This window comes from Haliotis rubra, unplaced genomic scaffold (genome assembly GCF_003918875.1).
Source record: "Haliotis rubra isolate DU_JTF1 unplaced genomic scaffold, ASM391887v1 Scf178, whole genome shotgun sequence".
NCBI classification, from domain to species: domain Eukaryota; kingdom Metazoa; phylum Mollusca; class Gastropoda; order Lepetellida; family Haliotidae; genus Haliotis; species Haliotis rubra.
In genome coordinates this window covers 27,200-50,606 of record NW_025765758.1, presented here as the reverse complement: position 1 = coordinate 50,606, position 23,407 = coordinate 27,200, and the positions used below count along the sequence as shown (strand labels likewise).

The 23,407-nt window shown below is 41.2% G+C and overlaps 1 protein-coding gene across 1 annotated transcript in view; it reads right to left on the bottom strand.

Moving 5' to 3' along the window:
* Positions 1-2,690: 2,690 nt before the first annotated feature.
* LOC124273195 (galectin-9-like) overlaps positions 2,691-23,407 on the bottom strand; it is a 36,945-nt gene continuing 16,228 nt past the window's right edge. The window contains exons 8-10 of the mRNA XM_046708414.1: positions 9,043-9,131; positions 3,881-4,097; positions 2,691-2,807 (exon numbers count right to left, since the gene is read on the bottom strand). Of these exons, the coding sequence (XP_046564370.1) occupies positions 2,691-2,807; positions 3,881-4,097; positions 9,043-9,131 (423 nt within the window). The remainder of the gene's footprint in view (positions 2,808-3,880; positions 4,098-9,042; positions 9,132-23,407) is intronic.

Sequence of the window (23,407 nt, the reverse complement as noted above, 5' to 3'; positions counted from 1 at the left end):
ACATCACTAAGATATTGAAAAGTATTTTCTCTCAACACATACATGTACATATACATGTACTTCCAACAAGGGTTAGCTATCCTTGCATAGGTGGCGAGGCTCCAAATGAGTTGTACTGACGGTCCCTACCTCGTTATGGAATTAACAATATTTTAAAGTTTATAATTGAAACCTAGCACCAAGCAATACCTCAATGAATACAATATTTCCCACCCTGTTGCACTTGTAACTTAAGTTAATTTTAAACTTCTTAGCTTCATGTGGGTGGAGAACGTGACTCAGGGGAGGTTGTAAATAGAACCATACAATAAATAAAACTGTACTAAGCTAAAAACATAATCTTTCAAATCTTTAAAAAAAAGCAAATCAACATAGGAGCATTAAAGAAGAAAGATATGGATCTGGTGCATGCTATATGGTCCATGTAACGTTCTTGTACAGAGAATAACACAGTAACATTCTTGTACATTGTCCAACTTAGTAATATCGATTTACACTATAAATCAGAACTTCATGGCACTTATGAAGAAAATCCTGTTCAGATGACTATCACAAAAAATAATGTGATTTTATTAGAATTATTTGATAACATTATGAATTACACGCATAAATTCATTAATATTGCTTGTGAAAGCTTTAAATGTGCAACTGACTGTGACTTCCTCTCTCGTGAATACAAAAATGACTCAAACCCCTTTGTTAAGATAACATTAAATACAAATCTGATTTACATCCAGTAAACTGACATGACCAGAAAGTCTACGCTAAAATATCACGCATGACCTAAAGCGAGATAACCAAAGGTAACTAGGTAAGACAGTGGTAGAACATAAGTGTCTGGTAACTATGTTTTGTTTTTCTTTTCATTTGTAAGATGTCTTGATATCCTCTTACACCTTTCTGATATATTTCAAGTTTTACGTAATCGGAAAATTATTATAATGTTTTTTTACTGTCATGTATGGTCTCCCAATACAAGTGCTATCCGCTCGGTAACATCACACAACACCGGGTAGTACCTTTGCTTTCGAAGTTTTGTATGAATAACAAGCGAGAAGGTTCGTTTGACTTTGTTTTGTTCGAAAGCTCTGAACATCACTAATATCACCCTAGCTTTGCCAGGAGTATTTTCGCAGTGGTAACAAGTTATGTTATTTGATAATGATTGGTTTCCAAAGTCTGCTATAAGGATCTTGATTGGTCAAAACTAAGCACGTGTCTTCAGGCAGCCAATCATATTACAGTAATGGATACAACGTTATATATGCTTTCGTTGTTACAACGTTATTCTGTGGACTCCAATTTACATTGTCACAACGTTGTGGCCTGACATTGTGATACGTCAGTTTTACGTCACCACAAGTTATTTGAAGCTAACGTATTTTACGTTGTCTTCAGGTTTTATTTAACGGTAATAGTTGAATAGTTTTCCCAGTAGTGAACAGTAAATAAGACACAAAGCAGAAATTCACTTCAATGTTTATTCGTCAATGTGCATGTTGTTTTGGTCGAGTGTTTTCTGAAGCTGTAGCTGAATAGTGAAGAAAGAATCTCAAAGTGAAAAGTTTTACAGAAAACTATCAAAGTCAAGTCAAAGGTGTTCTATTGTATCAAAGGCCATCAGCCCATATACAAGTTTACGTAAATACACTGGTTGAGAATATAACGATTAGTAGATACAGTGGAAAAAATAACAATATAACATTCATTTAACAATTTTTGGTAATCAGAAGGACTTTTTAGAGTAAGGTAAATCTGAAATCCGATTCAACAAGTTATTTCTTAGGTCCTTTCCATGTTTTACAAATAGAGATAATCTAAATATTACATCGGCATCATTCGATGACAAAATAGAAACAAACCCTATTCTACTCAACTTAGATGAGAAACGTTCTGGTATATATTTAGTTCGTATTTCTGCATAATAAGGACATTCAAAGGTAAAATGTATTTCGTCTTCTATAGCAGAGTTACATAGTGGACAAATTCTTTGTATTCTTTCAAGTGATATATTCCGTCCATAATTACAGAAAACTATCGTGACACCAAGTTATAAGAAACGTTATAGCATTGTGAGGAGCCGAAAGCAAAACGTTTTAACGTAAATTTGCAACGTTGTTATTACGTTGTGACATAACGTTATAAAACAACGCTGTATCATGACGTTACCAATATACAACCTTCCAACAACGTTGCGAAAAAGTTGTGTGTTAGCAAGGTAATGTCCTTGTGTACGATAACTTATAGATTTTGATGAATGTTTTTGGTTAAGTCGTGTTATTCTGAACGGTGCAAGCAGGAAATCGCCACCTATACTTAAAATATGGAACATCGTGGACGCATTGTACTAGGTTGTGACCTACGATAAATATGTCTCATCAATATATATCCCCATAAAAATCGTGTCCGAGCGAAAGGATCCAGTGACAACAACTGAGATGTCATTTAACTAACATTACACTGTCAATAATGTACGTATATTTACAGTTTCTGTATTTTTTCCGAATGCTTTTGAAAAACGAAAACACAAGAACATGACTGAAGGACATTTGAATCTATTTTACATTACTGTCTATCTAAATGTTTATTGTAAAATATATTGTCGGACACTGGGGCCGGCAGGTGGTAGGCTTCCATCGCTGGGACAGCGTCCAGTCCTCTGGAGTCCCCGCGTCAAGTGGTCAGCTGACCTACTGAATCTGGACGGATACCAGACGGACGTCACCCCCGACGTTCAGGAAGTCAACTCTGCTAAGTGGCTGGATCCTGTGATTGAACTCACAGAAGTGTTTGTTGTTGATGGTAACCTGGAATACAGGGGTCTGAAGTTAGCAGGTTATAAAGAGGCATTTCATTAGCCGCCATATCTACATCCTCCAGCTCTCTAGTGGATCTCCATGGGAGTACTGAACACAAACTGTTTTGGTTTATAGTTTTGCATTCACATTAACATCTCATCCTACAGATTCTCAGCCAATGCTGGTTGAATTAAGTCCACAGTTTTGTAGCTTTGCCTTCCCATTAACATCTGGTCCTACCGGGTACCCATCCACTGATGGTTGAATAATGTCACTTAACAGAAGTGCAGAGAGCGATCACCCAGAATATCTACCCTGCGAGAATCACTTGACTAGCCTTGTCATTTCAATCAACAATATTCTCAACTGACAATTACTAAAACTTAATTTAACAGGCTAACATTGTCAGCAATCATACATGACTGGAATATTGACACCTATTCCATAAGCCCTTCCTTCCTGAAAAACATTAAATGTAGAGTATCAGAAACACAGTGTTTCTAAAAGCACATGTAAACCACCCATAGTGAACAAAATAAGTTCAGGATAATCTTATTCATTTATATCAATGACAGATAAACTTGAAACAAATATATGCAACATATGTTATATCTGAGCTAAAACTTTCTCAGTAAAATTCCGATTCTTGTACTTTTGTTAGGCTCTTCTGGGATTCCAACCCAAACCCTCAGAGTCAGGCACTTAATCGCCAAAACATAATGTCATCCATCTAACCCACTCAGACAAAATCAGTGGCTGAGTGTATTAAAAAAATATGTGGTAACTAAATCATAATGAGTAGCATAACAAGAGTTAAGTCCCCTACAAATTATAACCTCAGTGCTGTAATTGGACCATCTTTCATCAAAATGATGAATCCTGGTATTCTAAAACTATGTGGTCATTAACTCATTAAGAGTAGTATAACAAAGGTTATGTCCCCTACAAATGAAGACGTAAGTACGGTAAAAGTGACCAGTTGTACTTTAAACATTTACTTTTATATCTTACTGCCTCCATCACATGTTCTTCATAATCTTATTTGAGGAGGATTTTCACATGAAAACATCTAAATGTTTCACCTTGATTTCGGCTTCTTCAATGAGGATGGTCATGTTGAATTCGGCATTGGGCACGAAGGGGAAGTAGTTCTGGTGTTTCTCCTCAGTCCCCCAAACATTGTTGACTCTGTGGTTCCTGACGGTCTGGTTGCAATCGTCGAGATAGTTGAATCTGACACCAAACTGAAAGCCAATGTCCGCTTGGCTACTCTGACCACACATCAGGCTTATGAAGAACCTACAACCAGGTGGAAACGCTGAATGAGTGAATGTTGTTCTCAGGGTTGAAAAGGCCCTTGTATTGATCTTATTACATGTACAGCCATCCTGAAATGTCTACAATCATGTCTGTCCTGGTCATGTACATGACAAGGGCAGATAACTACAATTAAAATGCAAAACCAAACAATGATCCATTCTGTCACCATCTGCAGTTCAAATGCTTCCATGACAACAGTTTACGAGATAATGCTAGGTTTAATCATTTCCTTCAGTTAAAACTGTTCACACTAAAAAACGTTTCAAATGCATTGAGTGACAACAACAAAAATCAAATGCGGTGGAAAGACAAGTTCTAGGGAAGAAGTGTGTGTAATACTCTCAGGTAAAATAAACGGTGCTTGCATAACTGCAGCACATTCAGTTGTATCAGAGCAGCCTGCAACTGACCGAGTCTAACATGGCAAACCCTAGACTGAGAGCATCACACTTGAGCAATGTAAGTGAGTGACTGAGTATGGTTTTACGCCGCTATTTGCTATACTCCAGCAATATCACGGCACGGGGACATCAGAAATGGGGTGAGGTGAAATTAGGTTTAACGTCGTGCTTGAGAATATTTCGCTCATATGACGACGTGCATGCGGGTGTATGTGTATGTGCGGCTGCTTGTACTAGCCCAGACTTAAGCTGGTTTTATAGTGCTAGCTCACTCAGATACCATGCCGCAGTGAAGCATGAATACCCCACTCAGTCACATTATACTGACTCCGAGACGACCGGTCCTTTTTGTACCCATTAATACTGAGCGCCAAGCAGGGACCATATTTTAACGTCTTTTGGTATGACACTGTCGGGGATCGAACCCGCGACCTTCCGCTCTCCGGGTGGACGCTCCACTCTCACTGGAGGCGGTCTCAGAAATGGGATTCACACGTTGTACGCATGTGGGGAATCAAACCTGTGTCTCTAGCGTGACAAGCAAACGCTTTAACCCTTAGGCTACCCCACCGCCCCTGAGCAATGTGAGGATAATGTGATTTAGGTATATTTTCAATTAATTCATCAGGATTGGGTTCTCGACTGGTGTGCCACATGTTCACGATTTACTGAAGGATGGGGTCTCTACTCTGTGTGGCCACGTGGTCAGGATGTATAATTGCTGAAGACATGCATTAGGATGGGCCCTCTACACTGGTATGTTGTCATGGTCAGGGTCTGGATTTACTGAAAAATAGGATTTGGTCTCAACTTGTGTGCCACATGGCCAGGGCATAAATTAAATTGAAGAGATGTTTAGGATGGAGGTCTCACTGGTGTGTGCCACATGGTCAGGGTATAGGTTTAATGAATACACATTAGGATGGAGGTCTCTACTGGTGTGCCACATGCAGTCAGGGTATAGATTTACAAAGAATACATTCGGATGAGGGTCTCTACTGGTGTGTCATGTGGTCAGGGTATAGGTTTAATGAAGACATGCGGATGAGGGACTCTACTGGTGTGCCAAATGGTCAGGATAATAAATGAATGCATGTTATATAGGAGTCTACACTGATCTGCCACACTCTGGTCAGGGTATACATTTAGTAGAAGCATTCATTACGATGGGGGTTTCTACTGGTGTACCACACAGGGTGTTTATTCACTGAAGACATTAGGATGGGGAGTTTCTACTGGTGTGCCGGCATGTGGTCAGAATTATAGATTTACCAGAAAGGTATTATTAGAGGATGAATCTCACTGGTGTGCCACGTAGTCAGGGTATATAGATTTACTACAGATACATTAGGGATGAGTGGTCTCACAGTGTGTATCATGTGGTCAGGGTACAGGATTTACTGAAGACGTGTGTGAGGATGGAGGTCTCTACTGATGTGTGTCACGAATGGTCGCGGTATAGGTTCACTATGAAAACATGAGGATGAGGGTCTCTCTACTGGTGTGTCCACATGGTCAGAATCTGAATTAACGCTATGAAACATGAGGATGGAGGTCTCTACTGGTGTGCCATGTGGTCAGGGTACAGATTTACACTGAAGACGTGAGGATGAGAGTGTCCCTACTGATGATGTGTCATGTGGTCAGGGTATATGATTTACTGAAGGCATGAGGATGAGGGTCTCTACTGGTGTGCCAAATGGTCAGGATGTAAAAATGAATGCATGTTTGCTTGGGAGGGTCTACACCGATCCTGCCTGCCATTTGGTCAGGGCATACATTTAGTATAAGTCAGTACGATGAGGGAGGGTTTCTACTGGTGCTGCCCACAGGGTGTTTGTTCACCGAAGACGCTTGTTAGATGGGGTTTCTACTGGTAAAGCCATGTGGTCAGGGTATAGATTTACCAGCTGTATTAGGATGGAGGTCTCACTGGTGTGCCACATGCAGTCAGGGTATAGATTTACTGAATACATTAGGATGTGAGTGGTCTCTACCTGCTGACAGTGCTCATGTGGTCAGGAGCTGCAAATTTACCTGAAAGACGTGTGAGGATGGAGAGGCTCTCTACTGATAGTGTGTCATGTAGTCGCGGTATATGCATAGATTTACTCGAAAACTTCTGCTGAGGATAGCGAGGGTCTCTACTGGTGTACTTATGTGGTCAGGGTACAGATTAAAGCACTAGAAAAGACTTGCTTGCCGCCTTGCCATAGGGATGAGAGGGAGGTCTCTACTGGTGACGTACCATGTGGTCAAATTACAGATTTTACTAGAAGACGACGAGGATGGAGAGTGGTCCTACTGATGTGTCATGTGGTCAGGGTATAGATTTAATACTGAAGACGAGATGATGGAGGTCTCTACTGGTGTGCCAAATGGTCAGGATATAATGGAATGTATGTATATGGGAGTCTACACCTGATCTGCCACTTGGTCAGGGGTATACATTGAGTAAATCTCATTAACGATGAGGGTTTCTACTGGTGTGCACCCACACGTTTTTGTCATTCACAAGGCGGCTGACTAGGATGGGGGTTTCTACTGGGTGTATTACCGTAGCGGTCAGGGTACAGATTTACCGAAAGGTATTGTGGGATGGAGAGTCTCTACTATGGTATTGCCCACGTAGTCAGGCATAAGACTTTACCGAATACACATTAGGATGAGGGTCTCACTGGTGTGTCTCATGTGGTCAGGGCACAGATTTGCACTGGAAGACGTGAGGATGGAGGTCTCACTGATGTGTCAGTGTGGTCGCGAGGTATAGATTTACTGAAAGCACTTGGGGATGAGGGTCTCTCACAGGTGTGCCATGTGGTCAGGGTACAGATTAGCTTCAGAAAACATATGAGGATGGAGGTCGGTCTCTACTGGTGCGCCATGTGGTCAGGGTACCAATTTCACTGAAGGCAGTGAGGATGACAGGTCGGTCTCTGGTGTGTCATGTGGTCCAGGGTATAGATTTACTGGAAGACATGAGGATGAGGTCTCTACTGGTGTGCTAAAATGGCTCAGGATGTAAAATGAATGCATATTTGTGGGAGTCTACACCGGATCTGCCACTTGAAGACCAGGGTATACATTTATTTAAACAAAAGTCGATCATTACGATGAGGGTTTCCTACTGGTGTACACACAGGGTGTTTGTTCACGCAGGAGCATTGCGGATGGGGGTTTCCCTACTGGTGTGCCATGTGGTCAGGGCATGGAATTTGCGAAGGTATTAGGATGGAGAGTCTCTACGTTGTGCCACGTAGTCAGGGTATAGATTTACTGAATACACATTGGGATGAGGGTCTCTACTGGTGATGTCTGGCATGTATGGTCCAGGGTAACAGATTTACTGAAGACAGCGTGAGCGATGGATGGGGTCTACTCGATGTGTCATGTGTGGTCATGTGGTACATTATGATTTACAAGAAAACATGAGGATAGGGGTCTCTACTGGTGTGCCATGTGGTCAGGGTACAGATTAACTGAAGACCTGTAGAGAGATGGAGGTCTCTACTGGTGTGTGCCATGTGGTCAGGGTACCCGGATTTACTAGAAGACAGCAGTGAGGGATGGAGGTCTCTACTGGTGTGGTGTCAGGTGTGGTCGTGGGAACAGATTTACTGAAGACATAAGGGGATGTAGGTCTCTACTGAACATGTGCCCTTGTGGTCAGGTACAGATTGGCGCTGAAGACACGGGGATGGAGGTCTCTACTGGTGTGCCATATGTGGTCAGGGTAACAGAATTACTATGAAGACGCCGAGGATGGAGGTCTACTGGTGTGCCATGTGGTCAGGGTACAGATTTACTATGAAGACGGGGAGGATGAAGGTCTCTACTCGGTGTCATGTGGTCAGGGTATGATGTACGCTGAAGACATGAGGATGTGGTCTCTACTGCGTGCCATGTTGTCAGAATTTGGGAGCTACCGAAGACGTGAAGGGATGGAGGTCTACTGGTGTGCCATGTCAGGGCACAGTACCAGATGAGGATGGAGGTCTTTACCGATGTGTCAGTTACTGAAGACATCAGCACATGAGGATAAGGGTCTCTACTGTGTACCCTTAGGTCAGGGTACAGATTCTCACTAAAAGGCGTGGGGATGGAGGTCTCTACTAGATGTGTCATGTGGTCGGGGGTATATAGATTTACTAGAAGGCATGAGGATAAAGAGTCACTCTACTAGGTGCGTAATACTTCATTCAGGGTGCAAATTTACCGGAAGACGTGAGGATGGAGGTCTCTCTACAGATGTGCCATATGAATAAATTATAGGTTTACTGAAGACACAGGGATAAGGGTCTCTACTGGTGACTGCCAGCATAGATTCAGGGAACAGGTTAACTGAGCGACATGTAGGGATGGAGGTCTCTACTGATGTGTCATGTGGTCCAGGGTAAAAGATTTACTGAAGACATGAGGATGAGGGTCTCTACTGGTGTGCCATGTGGTCAGGGTACAGATTAACTGAAGGCATTATGATTGGGGTCTCCACTAGAGTGCTACATATCAAGGTGTACACTCACCGGGTCGAATCAGGGTTGGGGATTCCACTGATGTTCAGTATGCGGCCAGGGTAGATACCACCGGGAATACTGGTTGTGAAAGGCACAGGCTGTAATTGAGTGATTGAGTGAGAATATTGTTTGAGGCACTCTTTAAAATATTCCAGCAGTATCACGTCGGGGGACACCAGAAATGGGCTTCTCTCATTGAGTCCATATGGAGAATCGAACGAAAAAACCCGCCTTCGGGTGATGAATTTAAACTGTATCAGCTGAACACAATGCATAGAGCAGACGTTTGGAATTATCTGTTGAGAGATACGATGTACACAAACTAGTGATTGATATTATGAACAGAGACTAATATTGTCAGGATATAGTGACACACACAGTCATCATCACTCCATCGATGACAGATTAATGAAACAATGTAGAAATTTAGTTCACTGATCCTGACGGATCCATGGAGTCAACTCAAACATGCTGGGACCTATTGTAATCTGAATGGCTATTGTGTTTGAAACGACTGAGTTCAATGAACAAAAATCACAACTCACCGGGTTGTACATGGTTGAGCATCTAAATTTGCTGGACTCTGTACAAACACACACAAATAACATACATGGCAATATATATGTCACATACATGTCACGTACAGGGCACATACATATTACGTACAGGCACATATACATTTCATGTATAAGTCACATACATGTGAATCCATAGTATTGTTCATTACCTTGAACTCACTGGAATTTGTGGATAGAATCCACTCGCAACGGCTCGATTTCAATGATCAGGTACGACGGTTTCACTGCTGTTGGGGGTGGCTAGAGTAGTTAAGGCAACTCCGCTAGGGTGCAGTGTGTGAAGCTCCATTTTGTTTGCCATATTGCTAAAGAGAAAGGACAACATGGTCGAGATTTCTTAACAGAAAGGTTCTTGAGTTTGAGGGCAGTTGAAATACACTGTCATGCCAAATGGAAGGTTATTTCTGACATGATAATACATCACATGGACCATATTTTTCTTTCGTTTCACGGGTCTTGCGACAGATTTTGGTGTTATTTCCAAGTCATTCGACTAACAAAGATTCCATGCAGTCTTTTATCAAGATCTTCTCGAGTGGTTTCCTAATATACCGAACCACAAAAAGAAACGTCGCTTTTCAAAACCAAATGCCAAATTTTGTTCATACAAAATGGTGCTTTATTATGATTGTATCGTTATATCAACATGTTTTTCAATCCAAATTCGACAGTTGTTGCCAACATCAGTGTGTTTTCTGATGAAAAAGCATATCGACCAAACGCGCCTAAAATGACAGACGTGGTAAAGCACCTGCATGACATTCGTGAAAAAATGAAAATGCACGTGCATATAGTGACAATCCTACCAATGAAAGCGAGTCCCAAAACCCACCTGAAATCATTTTGTTTTTGACACAATCGCCATGGCACGACTTACGAGAAATCAGAGGACGATTGCAGTTGGCAGACCGCACGGAGGGTAGCCAATCATTTTAATGTTCATGTTAGGACAGTCTACCGACTGCAGGAGCGGTATCAGGTCATCGACAGCATCCAAGACCGTCCACGCAGTGGGGCGACGTTCAGTAACATCGGCCAACGTCAAGGCCGACACCATCTGCGGTGATCGCTTCCAGAGAGACGAAAACAGCACGCCAGACCATTTGACTCACAACAGACCCATGCCGATACAGTGCGTCGATCGCTTCGCGCGGAGAAACCTCTCGCCAGTCAGTTGCGACCATATCGTGGTCCTTTTCTCACCGCTCATCATCACCAAAACCGACTGCGATGGGGAACTCAGCAGCAATTTTGCGTTATCGACAATAGAGAACTGTGCTTTTATCTCAAGAAAGCTGATACCGCCGACAAGCAGAGTGGAGAGTATGGTGAAGGCGTGGGGAACCGTTTTCCAACAGAGTTGTTGGAAGTGACTCATGGGGTGGTCCAAGCATCATGGGGTGGTCGGTCTGGAACCATAGCGTTGACCGTGGTGTTTCAGAATCTTGGTCCAGGATGAGGAAAATGACGTGACAGCTTCGCACGCTATATTGACCAAGCCGCAAGACCCCACGTTGTACCACACACATTTTGACATTACAGAAATCACATCTTCCAGTAAAGACACACTGGCCCCACACTGCCAGAGTTACATTGACTTCCTAAGCAACATGACATCCAAACACAATAGCCTGCACTCAGTCTTGATTTGAGTCCACAGAACACATTTGGGACGAGATTCAAAGAAGACCGAATGACCTCCCCACCTAAGGCCGACAACCGCTTGGACTCGATCTGGCATTTAAAAAAATGGACCTGGCGTCGCGGCCATCATCAACCGGCTAATTCATTCTCCCTGTATAGACGATGCAACGCTTTCTATCGATGCCCATGGAGGCCACACACAATACCACTTTGAGGTATCTTAATGGTACCATTTTTTGGTCATTTTGTTTTGTGTGAACTCTCAATGTGATTCCCGAAAATGTGTTAACCGCAATTGTCGCCTTGAACTCAATCCCCTGCTCTTTGATTGTTAATTAGAGTGAGTAAAGTGTCACACTCCGGCACAGCGATGACCAACATAACATCACCGCTACAGGCTAACTTGCATTATCACGCGACCTGACTTTTCTCTTGTTTGTAAACAAACGCGCATATTATTCATAATAGAAGACTGAACTCACGAGCCTTTTCGAAGCGCTCTTTTCAGCGCATTGTTTTTACATTGTTATAGGTATATTCTTCTAACTACAGCGACATTAAGGTCTTTTACCGTAAAATACATATTTACGATATCAACTTGTTGCATCGTTTATCTCCATCAGCTTCGATGACAGCACGTGGAGCCGTACAACCTACAACAAACATGAATCTTCGCAAATTTAAATAGTGTTACATGTTTTGAATATTTTGTCAAACAAACCATTCTAAAGATGTTTAGTTAGATGTACGAACTCGTCAAACTCAAAAGTAAAAGAAATCTGTACCTTCTATTGAATGGACATTAGATATGACGAATCATCCATTTCATACCTATACTTAAGAAAGAATTACTATGCTAGTTTGCCGCATGGAACTCTGTAGGAGAGTGTTAAAGGTGCTTGAAGAACCGTGCTATCGCGACATTATTTTATATTCAGTATATATATCTTGATTTCTCTTTTTCGGAACTGTATTAGCAAGAACACCAATTTCTGCGAACTCAAATACTAGAAACATGCCCTTTGAATCTCTTCAAAGATTTACAAATAGTATTCGTTCAACTCAGAGAGAGTAGGCACGCCTACACACATCACACAAGAACATTACTAACACACATCTGAATCCTCGATACTGATCCTGATCCTAATGTTAGATTCTGATCCTGATCCTAATGTTGATTCAGATCCTGATCCTAATGCTGATTCAGATCCTGATCCTAATGCGGATTCTGACCCCTGATCCTAATGTTGATTCTGATCCTGATCCTAATGTTGGATTCAGATCCGATCCTAAATGTTGGATTCTCAGATCCTGATCCTAATGCTGATCCTGATCCTCTAATGTTGATTCTGATCCTGATCGTATGCTGATTCAGATCCTGATGTATGCAATTCAGATCCTGATCTAATGCTAATTCTGATCCTGAATTCTAGCCTGATGTATGTTGATTCAGATCCTTATCCTAATGCTGACCCTGATCCTAATACTGATTCTGGCCCTAATGATCTAATGCTGATTCAGATCCTGATCCTGATGCTGATTCAGATCCTCATCCTAATGTTGATTCTGATCCTGATCTATTGTTGATTCTGATCCTGATACTGATCCAGGATTATTCTTGCAATAATGTACTGCGTGAGAGTGAAACTTGGTTCACCACTTCAATCCTATATTCCCGTTCCTCAGCTACTTGCGCCGCTCCTTCACACCATAAAAACTCTGGAGGTGGCGTATGCTTCTCTAACGCTGTATTTATCTCTTCACGGACTTTTATTGTTAAGCCCTCTTAATCACATCATCACTACTACGCTCCTCAAGTTTCCCAAAGGTCACAGGCCCCGCTTGATAGTATAGTAACTCTAATTTTCTCAAATGTTACAAGCAAGTGTTTTTGTTTGTTTTTCTCTTCAGGTGTGTATATATTCGTCTGTGACTTCATATAAAGTCCACATAGTTTCCTCTGTGACCCATTCATGAAGATCCGGGTTAGAATTGATCTTCAGTAACCCATGCTTGTCGTAAGAGGCGACTAACGGGATCGGGTGGTCAGACTCACGCTGACTTGGTTGACACATGTCATCGGTTCCCAATTGCGCAGATCGATGCTCATGCTGTTGATCACTGGCTTGTTCGGTCCAGACTCGATTATTTACAGACCGCCGCCATATAGCTGGAATATTGCTGAGTGTGGCGTAAAACTAAACTCACTCACTCACTCTGTGATCCGCTAGTTCCTTCTGTACGGAACTTATCAATCAAACCTCGTACGTTCACACCCCGATAAACGAAACGTCCTGATAATGCTTTTAATCAGTATTTCTTTTTCCGTTTTTACTTGATGTATTTGTTAGTAGTGTTGTATTTGTATATGTTTTTAGTAAAGAACAGTGAGCGTTAGATAGTAATGTCTGTAACGTGTCTCTACACTTTTTAGTTATTAGAGGCTTTCCCAACAATGTTTTCTCAGGAAATGCGAGTTGTTATTATAATCATTATTGAAACTTCGAATAAAAGCGCGTAAAAAGTGTGATCTACTTCTTCGGCTGGTGCATATGATAATTTTCTGTATCTTGTAGCTGAACACATCTTAGCTAAGAATATATGTTTACTTTTAAAACTGTTGTGAAATGTTTGTTGTAACCTTCATGGCCCCGCGATTGTAATTCGCTGAGGTGGTCGTAACCTCCATACTTTAGCATTGTCTACGGTATTCGTAACGCTGGATGATGGCTTTGTGGGACGGGGCACGGAACTGTGTAGGAAGCGTTACGACTGTCGTAAGTCTACCGCAAGTAGTATCGAAGTTACGATCGTCTTGGCGCTACGGTCGCTTTCGGTGAAACGCGATCCTAGTCCACGTTCCACTAAACTATCGTAGCGCAAAGGTAATCGTAAGACCCGGGGGTCGCAAGTTGGCTCCTTGACGTAACGCCTTCCTTGCAGAAACGTTCAGTCCGTTAGGGTGACATGCCCTCGTCTTGAATTTTGTAATACAAGGTTAAGTATATGTGCAAAAACACAACTCATAAATCAAGGCCCTTTAACCCAGCTCTGTTTCCGGAACTTGTAGAGCCCGACGCGTTGACAGCTGGGGTGGGCCAGTGTTACAAAGGGAGATAACTGATTTTGCTAATATTAACAGAACTTATTTTGAATGAACATTTGACATGGAGGTGTAGACGACATAACTTTTTAGGCCCTACTACTTGTTAGATCTGACAGCCGAGCGTGAGCTGTATGGCTCAACAGTGTCTTAATGTGCTAACTTCACAGCCAGGCCAGAGTATTTAGGTACGGTTTACATATTTTCGTTCAGAAAAATGGAGATTTCTCAAACATGTATCATTAAAAATCTAGACAATACTCTCGACACATAAAAACAAGAACGATTTTGTCTAGTTTTTGTATCAGTCACCATCACCCGAGATGCAGACATCTCCCCAAACTTCCTTTGCATCCCAAATCCTTATCCAAAGACTACTATCCCGCTCGGTCAACAGATGGGACGTGGAAGTATGTGTGTTTCTGGAGAATATAACGAACTTGGTTCCAAAACATCCTAATCGATTGGTAATATTGTCAATGTGTGGATTTTGTGTGTACTTTAAAACTTTAAAATGTCAAGTGCTTGTCTCCATATGCTAATCAGTAGTAGCCCACAAATACTCAAAACAACAATAACATGCTGGTGATAACCAGTCCTCGTTGTACTGTCTGGGCCTAGATGGTGAAATGGTCTGACAAGGGGTATAAATAAAAAGTAACTGTCACTTTTTTGCATTTGTCTACTCTGTCTAACTCTGAACGCAAATGATTGAGGATGATAATGAATAGTTATGGTTATCCATTTAAAACATGGCTTTGTCTATATTGTATTTAAACCTATTCAAGACAATGCTTCTATCTAACCCGTGAAGATACGGGTTAGGAATTGATCTTCAGCAACTCATGATTGTCGTAAGAGGCGACTAACTGGATCGGGTGGTTAGACTCTCTGACTGCTGGTTGGTCAACGTATCCCTGTGTAAATCGATGCTCGTCCTGTTGATCACTGAATTGTCTGGTCCAGACTCGATTCTTTACAGACCGCCGCCATATAGCTGGAACAGAGCTGAGTGCGTCGTAGAACTCCGACAATTCCTGATCTAACAATTTTGTAACAGTTATTCCACTACATGTGTAGACGGGCTAGTCCCAGATATGACACAAGGTCCAGCTGTAGGGCAGAGTTCTTTATTTGTGTCCAAGCCAGACGGTGTTAACCACTGAATTTCTCGAACATGTCATAATATATGAGGGGCGGTGGGGTAGCCAAGTGGGTAAAGCGTTGGCTCGTCACGCCGAAGACCCGGTTCTATTCCCCACATGGGTACAATGTGTAAAAGCCCATTTCTGGTGTCACCCCGCCGTGATTTTGCTGGAATATTGCTAAAAGCGGCGTAAATTCAATCTCGCTCTGCTCGCTCGCCATATATGTATACGTGTCTTAGAATCTAACATTTAAATACAACTAAATCTTTAAAGAAAATATTACATAAACATTAATAATTACACATATGGCAAGTGACAACTATTACACTTACGGAAAATAGCATTATGAAAGACAAAGGCTACCAAAATACACATAATTACCAGCTATGGGCTAAATCAAAATGGCTGGTGCTTCCAACAGAATGCCGTCAATGAGTGTGTATCTAAACATACAGCATCAAAAAATATAAATGTTATGCAAAAACCAGGGTATAGTATACACTGCAACTGGCAATAATAAAATTACTTTCAAAAGCAATGGTTTAACACAAATGTATATCACTTCAAGATATTGAAAAGTATTTTATCTCTTTAACAATACATACATATACATGTACTTCCAACAATAATAATTTCTAAAAGACCATAAACCAATTGGTTATTTTTGTACTCTGTACTGTATCCTTTACAAAAATAGGGTTGTAAGGCGTCTTTATATACTTTAAAGCAATCAAGCACAGCTTAGGAAAAAAAGTCATGAAGGGTCAGCTATCCTTTCATATATATAGTGTGGCGAGGCTCCAAAATGAGCTGTACCTCTGAGGGTCCCTACACTGCTAAGTGGAATTAACAATATTTTAAAGTTAATAATAAGGAAAACCTAGCACCAAAACAATACCAAAATAAATACAATATTTTCCAAACCTGCTTTAATTTTGTAACTTAGCCTGCAAGTATTCTGCCACTTCTAGAAGCTTCCAAGGAAGTGGAGGAACGTGATTCTAGGAGGAGGTTAAACATAGACTAAGGCTAATAAATAAAACTGTAATTTTGGAGCTAAAAACATAATCACTTTCAAATCTTTTAAAAACAAAACAAACTCAGCAGGGATATTTAAGAAGAAAGATATGGATCTTGGTGCATGCTATATGTATCCATAAATCGCTCCCTGTACAGAGAATGCTTACTTGCACATTCTTTGTACATTGTCCAACTTGGTAATACCGATTTACAATTATATAACCAGAACTTTCATGACACACTTAAGGAAGAAAATCCAGTTCAGATGAAGCTGTACTGGCCAAAATAATGCGGGATTTTTATTGAAATTCATTTCATGCAACATTATGGAAAATAATGCATAAATTCATTAATATTATTGTGAAAGTTTATAAAATGTGCAACCAATTGACTGTGACTTCTCTCTCGTGAACACAAGCAATGACTCAAAGCCCTTTGTTAAAGATAACATTAAACATAAATCTGATCAGGCATCCAGTAAACCGATATGACCAGAAATTTTACGCTAAAATATCACGCATGACCTAAAGCCGAGGATAGAAAAAGCAAAGATAACTTAGGTAAGTCCGTGAAGTAGAGATATAATGCGTCACTGGTAACTATGGTTTCTTTTTTTCATTTGTAAGAGATGCCAATGTATCCCTCTTACCCCTTTCTTATATATTTCTATTTTCTACCTTAATCGGTTCATTATTACCTTTTATTTTCCGTTAAGTATGGTCTCCTAAGTCCCACAACAATGCGCTTATCCGCTCGAGGTAACATCACACAACACCGGGTAGTACCTCCGGGCTTTTCGGAAGCTTCTAGGTGAAATGTACGCGAGAAGGTTCGTTGACTTTGTTTGTTCAGCTCTGAACATCACTAATATCACCCTAGCTTTGCCAGGAGTATTTTCGCAGTGGTAACAAGTTATGTTATTTGATAATGATTGGTTTCCAAAGTCTGTTATAAGGATCTTGATTGGTCAAAATCCAAGCACGTGGGGTTCAGGGCAGCCAATCATATTACAGTAATGGATACAACGTTATATATGCTTTCGTTGTTACAACGTTATTCTGTGGACTCCAATTTACATTGTCACAACGTTGTGGCCTCGACATTGTGATACGTCAGTTTTAATGTCACCACAGTTATTTGAAGCTAACGTATTTACGTTGTCTTCAGGTTTTATTTAACGGTAATAGTTGAATAGTTTTCCCAGTAGTGAACAGTAAATAAGACACAAAGCAGAAATTCACTTCAATGTTTATTCGTCAATGTGCATGTTGTTTTGGTCGAGTGTTTTCTGAAGTTGTAGCTGAATAGTGAAGAAAGAATCTCAAAGTGAAAAGTTTTACAGAAAACCATCAAAGTCGTCAAAGGTGTTCTATTGTATCAAAGGCCATCATTCACATACAAGCTTTACGTAAATACACTGGTTGAGAATATAACGATTAGTAGATACAGGAAAAAATAACAATATAACATTCATTTAACAATTTTGGGTAATCAGAAGGACTCTTTTGAGTAAGGCAACTGAAATCCGATTCAACAAGTTATTTCTTGTGGTCCTTTCCATGCCTTTACAAATAGAGATAATCTAACATTACATCGGCATCATTCGATGACAAAATAGAAACAAACCCTATTCTACTCAACTTAGATGAGAAACGTTCTGGTATATGATTATTCGTATTTCTGCATAATAAGGACATTCAAAGGTAAAATGTATTTCGTCTCTATAGCAGATACATAGTGGACAAATTCCTTTTCGCTCAGCGACATATTCCGGTCCATAATTGCAGCACCCACGCACAACAAAGGTAACACATAGCATTGCGGGAGGAGCTGCGCTAAAACGTTTTAATCGCAATTTGTGAAACGCTGTTTATTATTGCTGCAGCATAACTATGTTAACGCTGTATCAGCGATCGTTATCAATATACAACCTCTCAACGTTAAGAAAAGTTTAAAGGTACGTAATGTCCTTGTAAAAAATATAACTTATAGATTCGATATCGCTTTTGTTGTCGTGTCATTCAATCAAAAAGGTGGAAATCGCCACTCCATACTTTCTAAAATATGGAACATCGTGGACGCATTGTACTAGGTTGTGACCTACGATAAATATGTCTCATCAATATATATCCCCATAAAATCGTGTCCGAGCGAAAGGATCCAGTGACAACAACCGAGATGTCATTTAACCAACATTACACTGTCAATAATGTACGTATATTTACAGTTTCTGTATTTTTCCGAATGCTTTTGAAAACGAAAACACAAGAACATGACTGAAGGACATTTGAATCTATTTTACATTACTGTTCATCTAAATGTTTATTGTAAAATATATTGTCGGACACTGGCCGGTAGGTAGGCTTCCATCGTTGGGACAGCGTCCAGTCCTCTGGAGTCCCCGCGTCAAGTGGTCAAATGACTCCACGAAATCTGGATTTTGATACCGCACGCACGTCACCCCTGACGTTCAGGAAGTCAACTCGCTATGGGCTGGATCCTGTGATTGAACTCACGAAGTGTTTGTTGTTGATGGTAACCTGGAATACAGGGGTTCCGAAGTTAGCAGGGTTGAGAAAGAGGTACTACGCCGGCGCACCACACCTCCAGCCTCGGTGATCTCCATGCACACAAACTGTTTTGGTTTATAGTTTTGCATCTCACATTAACATCTCATCCTTACAGATCTTCAGCCAATGCTGGTTGAATTAGTCCACAGTTTTGCAGTTTGCCTTCCCATTAACATTCGGTCCTTACTGGCACCCATCCACTGATGGTTGAATAATGTCAATTAACAGAAGTGCAGAGATGATCACCCAGAATATCTACCCTGCGAGAAATCACCGACTGTTCGGTTATTTCAACCTACCAACACTCTAAAACTGACAAATAAAACTTTAATTTACCATATTTAAACATTGCCCAATCACATAGCGACTTAAAGATGAACAGCATTCCCACAGTTCTTCCTTCCTAAAACATTAAATGAGTACGAACAGTGTTTCGGTGCCACATGCAAACCAAACCATGAAGTGAACAAACAAGTTCAGGATAACTTTGCCTACTATAATAAATTATTGCGATGTCTTAAATCAACATGCGCCATAGCGTTATCCTGTTTCAAAAATCTTTCTAGTAAAATCTGATTTCCCGTACTTTCTGTTGAGGCCTTCTGATTCCAAACCTTAAACCCTGAGTCTGTACTTAATCGCCAAAAGAGTTAATAAATATCCATCTAACCCTAATTGATGCACCAGTACGAGTATTAAAAAAATATGTGGTAACTAATCATAATGAGGCATAACAAGAGTTAAGTCCCCACAAATTATAACCTCAGTGCTGTAATTGGACCATCTTTCATCAAAATGATGAACTGGTATTCTAAACCATGTGGTCATTAACTCATTAAGAGGTATAACAGCGCTAGTTATGTCCCCTACAAATGAAGACGTAAGCGGTAAAAGTGACCAGTTGTACTTTAAACATTTACTTTTATATCTTAATGCCTCCATCACATGTTCTTTTCATAATCTTATTTGAGGAGGATTTTCACATGAAAAACACCTAAAATGTTTCAACCTTGATTTCGCCTTCTTCCAATGAGGATGGTCATGTTGAATTCGGCATTGGGCACGAAGGGGAAGTAGTTCTGCGTTTCTCCCCTCAGTCCCCAAACATTGTTGACTCTGTGGTTCCTGACGGTCTGGTTGCAATCGTCGAGATAGCTTGAATCTACACCAAACTGAAAGCCAATGTCCGCTTACAATTGACCACACATCAGGCTTATGAAGAACCCGCCAACCAGGTGGAAACGCTGAATGAGGAATGCTGTTCCCTGTGGGTTGAAAAGGCCCTTGTATTGATCTTATTACATGTACAGCCATCCTGAAATGTCTACAATCATGTCTGTCTGGGTATGGCAACGACAGAGACAGAATAACTAATAAAATAAAACCAAACATGATCTGGTGCCATTATGCAGTTCAAATGCTTTATGACAACAGTTTGAGATAATGCTAGGTTTAATCATTTTCCTTCAGTTAAAAACTGTTCACATAAAAAACGTTTCAAATGCATTGGTGACAACAACTAAAATCAAATGCGGTGGAAAGACAAGTTCTAGAGAGTGTATTGTAATACTCTCAATTAAAATAAACGTACTTACATAACTGCAGCACATTCAGTTGTATCGAGCAGCCTGCAACTGACCGAGTCTATGGCAAACCCTAGACAGAGGCATCACGCTTGAGCAATGTAAGTGAGTGACTGAGTATGGTTTACGCCATGTTGCAATACTCAACAATATCACGTACGGGGACATCAGAATTAGGATGGGGGTCTCTACTGGTGTGCCACATGGTCAGGATGTAAATTCACTGAAGACATGTTTTACGAGTGTCTACACTGGTGTGTCACATGGACAGGATATACATTTACTGAAGGCATTAGGATGGGGGTCTCTACTGGTGTACCACATGGTCAGGATGTAAATTCACTGAAGACATGTTTATGAGTGTCTACACTGGTGTGTCACATGGACAGGATATACATTTACTGAAGGCATTAGGATGGGGGTCTCTACTGGTGTACCACATGGTCAGGATGTAAATTCACTGAAGACATGTTTATGAGTGTCTACACTGGTGTGTCTCTACATGGACAGGTATACATTTACTGAAGGCATTAGGATTAGGGATGGGGGTCTCTACTGGTGTGCCACATGGTCAGGATGTAAATTCACTGAAGACATGTTTATGAGTGTCTACACTGGTGTGTCACATGGACAGGATATACATTTACTGAAGGCATTAGGATGGGGGTCTCTACTGGTGTGCCACATGGTCAGGATGTAAATTCACTGAAGACATGTTTATGAGTGTCTACACTGGTGTGTCACATGGACAGGATATACATTTACTGAAGGCATTAGGATGGGGGTCTCTACTGGTGTGACCCACATGGTCAGGATGTAAATTCACTGAAGACATGTTTTATGAGTGTCTACACTGGTGTGTCACATGGACAGGATATACATTTACTGAAGGCATTAGGATGACAGGGGTCTCTACTGGTGTGCCACATGGTCAGGATGTAAATTCACTGAAGACATGTTTATGAGTGTCTACACTGGTGTGTCACATGGACAGGATATACATTTACTGAAGGCATTAGGATGGGGTCTCTACTGGTGTGCCACATGGTCAGGATGTAAATTCACTGAAGACATGTTATACGAGTGTCTACACTGGTGTGTCACATGGACAGGTGTATACATTTACTGAAGGCATTAGGATGGGGGTCTCTACTGGTGTACCACATGGTCAGGATGTAAATTCACTGAAGACATGTTTATGAGTGTCTACACTGGTGTGTCACATGGACAGGATATACATTTACTGAAGGCATTAGGATGGGGGTCTCTACTGGTGTACCACATGGTCAGGATGTAAATTCACTGAAGACATGTTTACGAGTGTCTACACTGGTGTGTCACATGGACAGGATATACATTTACTGAAGGCATTAGGATGGGGGTCTCTACTGGTGTGCCACATGGTCAGGATGTAAATTCACTGAAGACATGTTTATGAGTGTCTACACTGGTGTGTCACATGGACAGGGTATACATTTACTGAAGGCATTAGGATGGGGGTCTCTACTGGTGTGCCACATGGTCAGGATGTAAATTCACTGAAGACATGTTTATGAGTGTCTACACTGGTGTGTCACATGGACAGGGTATACATTTACTGAAGGCATTAGGATGGGGGTCTCTACTGGTGTGAGGCCACATGGTCAGGATGTAAATTCACTGAAGACATGTTTATGAGTGTCTACACTGGTGTGTCACATGGACAGCGTATACATTTACTGAAGGCATTAGGATGGGGGTCTCTACTGGTGTGCCACATGGTCAGGATGTAAATTCACTGAAGACATGTTTATGAGTGTCTACACTGGTGTGTCACATGGACAGGATATACATTTACTGAAGGCATTAGGATGGGGTCTCTACTGGTGTGCCACATGGTCAGGATGTAAATTCACTGAAGACATGTTTATGAGTGTCTACACTGGTGTGTCACATGGACAGGATATACATTTACTGAAGGCATTAGGATGGGGTCTCTACTGGTGTGCCACATGGTCAGGATGTAAATTCACTGAATGGACACTGAAGGCATTATGGGGGACTGGTGTGCCACATGGTCAGGATGTAAATTCACTGAAGACTGTCTACACTGGTGTGTCACATGGACAGGATATACATTTACTGAAGGCATTAGGATGGGGTCTCTACTGGTGTGTGCCACATGGTCAGGATGTAAATTCACTGAAGACATGTTTATGAGTGTCTACACTGGTGTGTCACATGGACAGGATATACATTTACTGAAGGCATTAGGATGGGGTCTCTACTGGTGTGCCACATGGTCAGGATGTACAATTCACTGAAGACATGTTTATGAGTGATCTACACTGGTGTGTCACATGGACAGGATATACATTTACTGAAGGCATTATGAGTGATACACTGGGGTCTCATACTGGTGTGAAGGCCACATGGTCTCTACTGGTGTGAGGATGTAAATTCACTGAAGACATGTTTATGAGTGTCTACACTGGTGTGACACATGGACAGCGTATACATTTACTGAAGGCATTAGGATGGGGGTCTCTACTGGTGTGCCACATGGTCAGGATGTAAATTCACTGAAGACATGTTTATGAGTGTCTACACTGGTGTGTCACATGGACAGGATATACATTTACTGAAGGCATTAGGATGGGGGTCTCTACTGGTGTGCCACATGGTCAGGATGTAAATTCACTGAAGACATGTTTATGAGTGTCTACACTGGTGTGTCACATGGACAGGA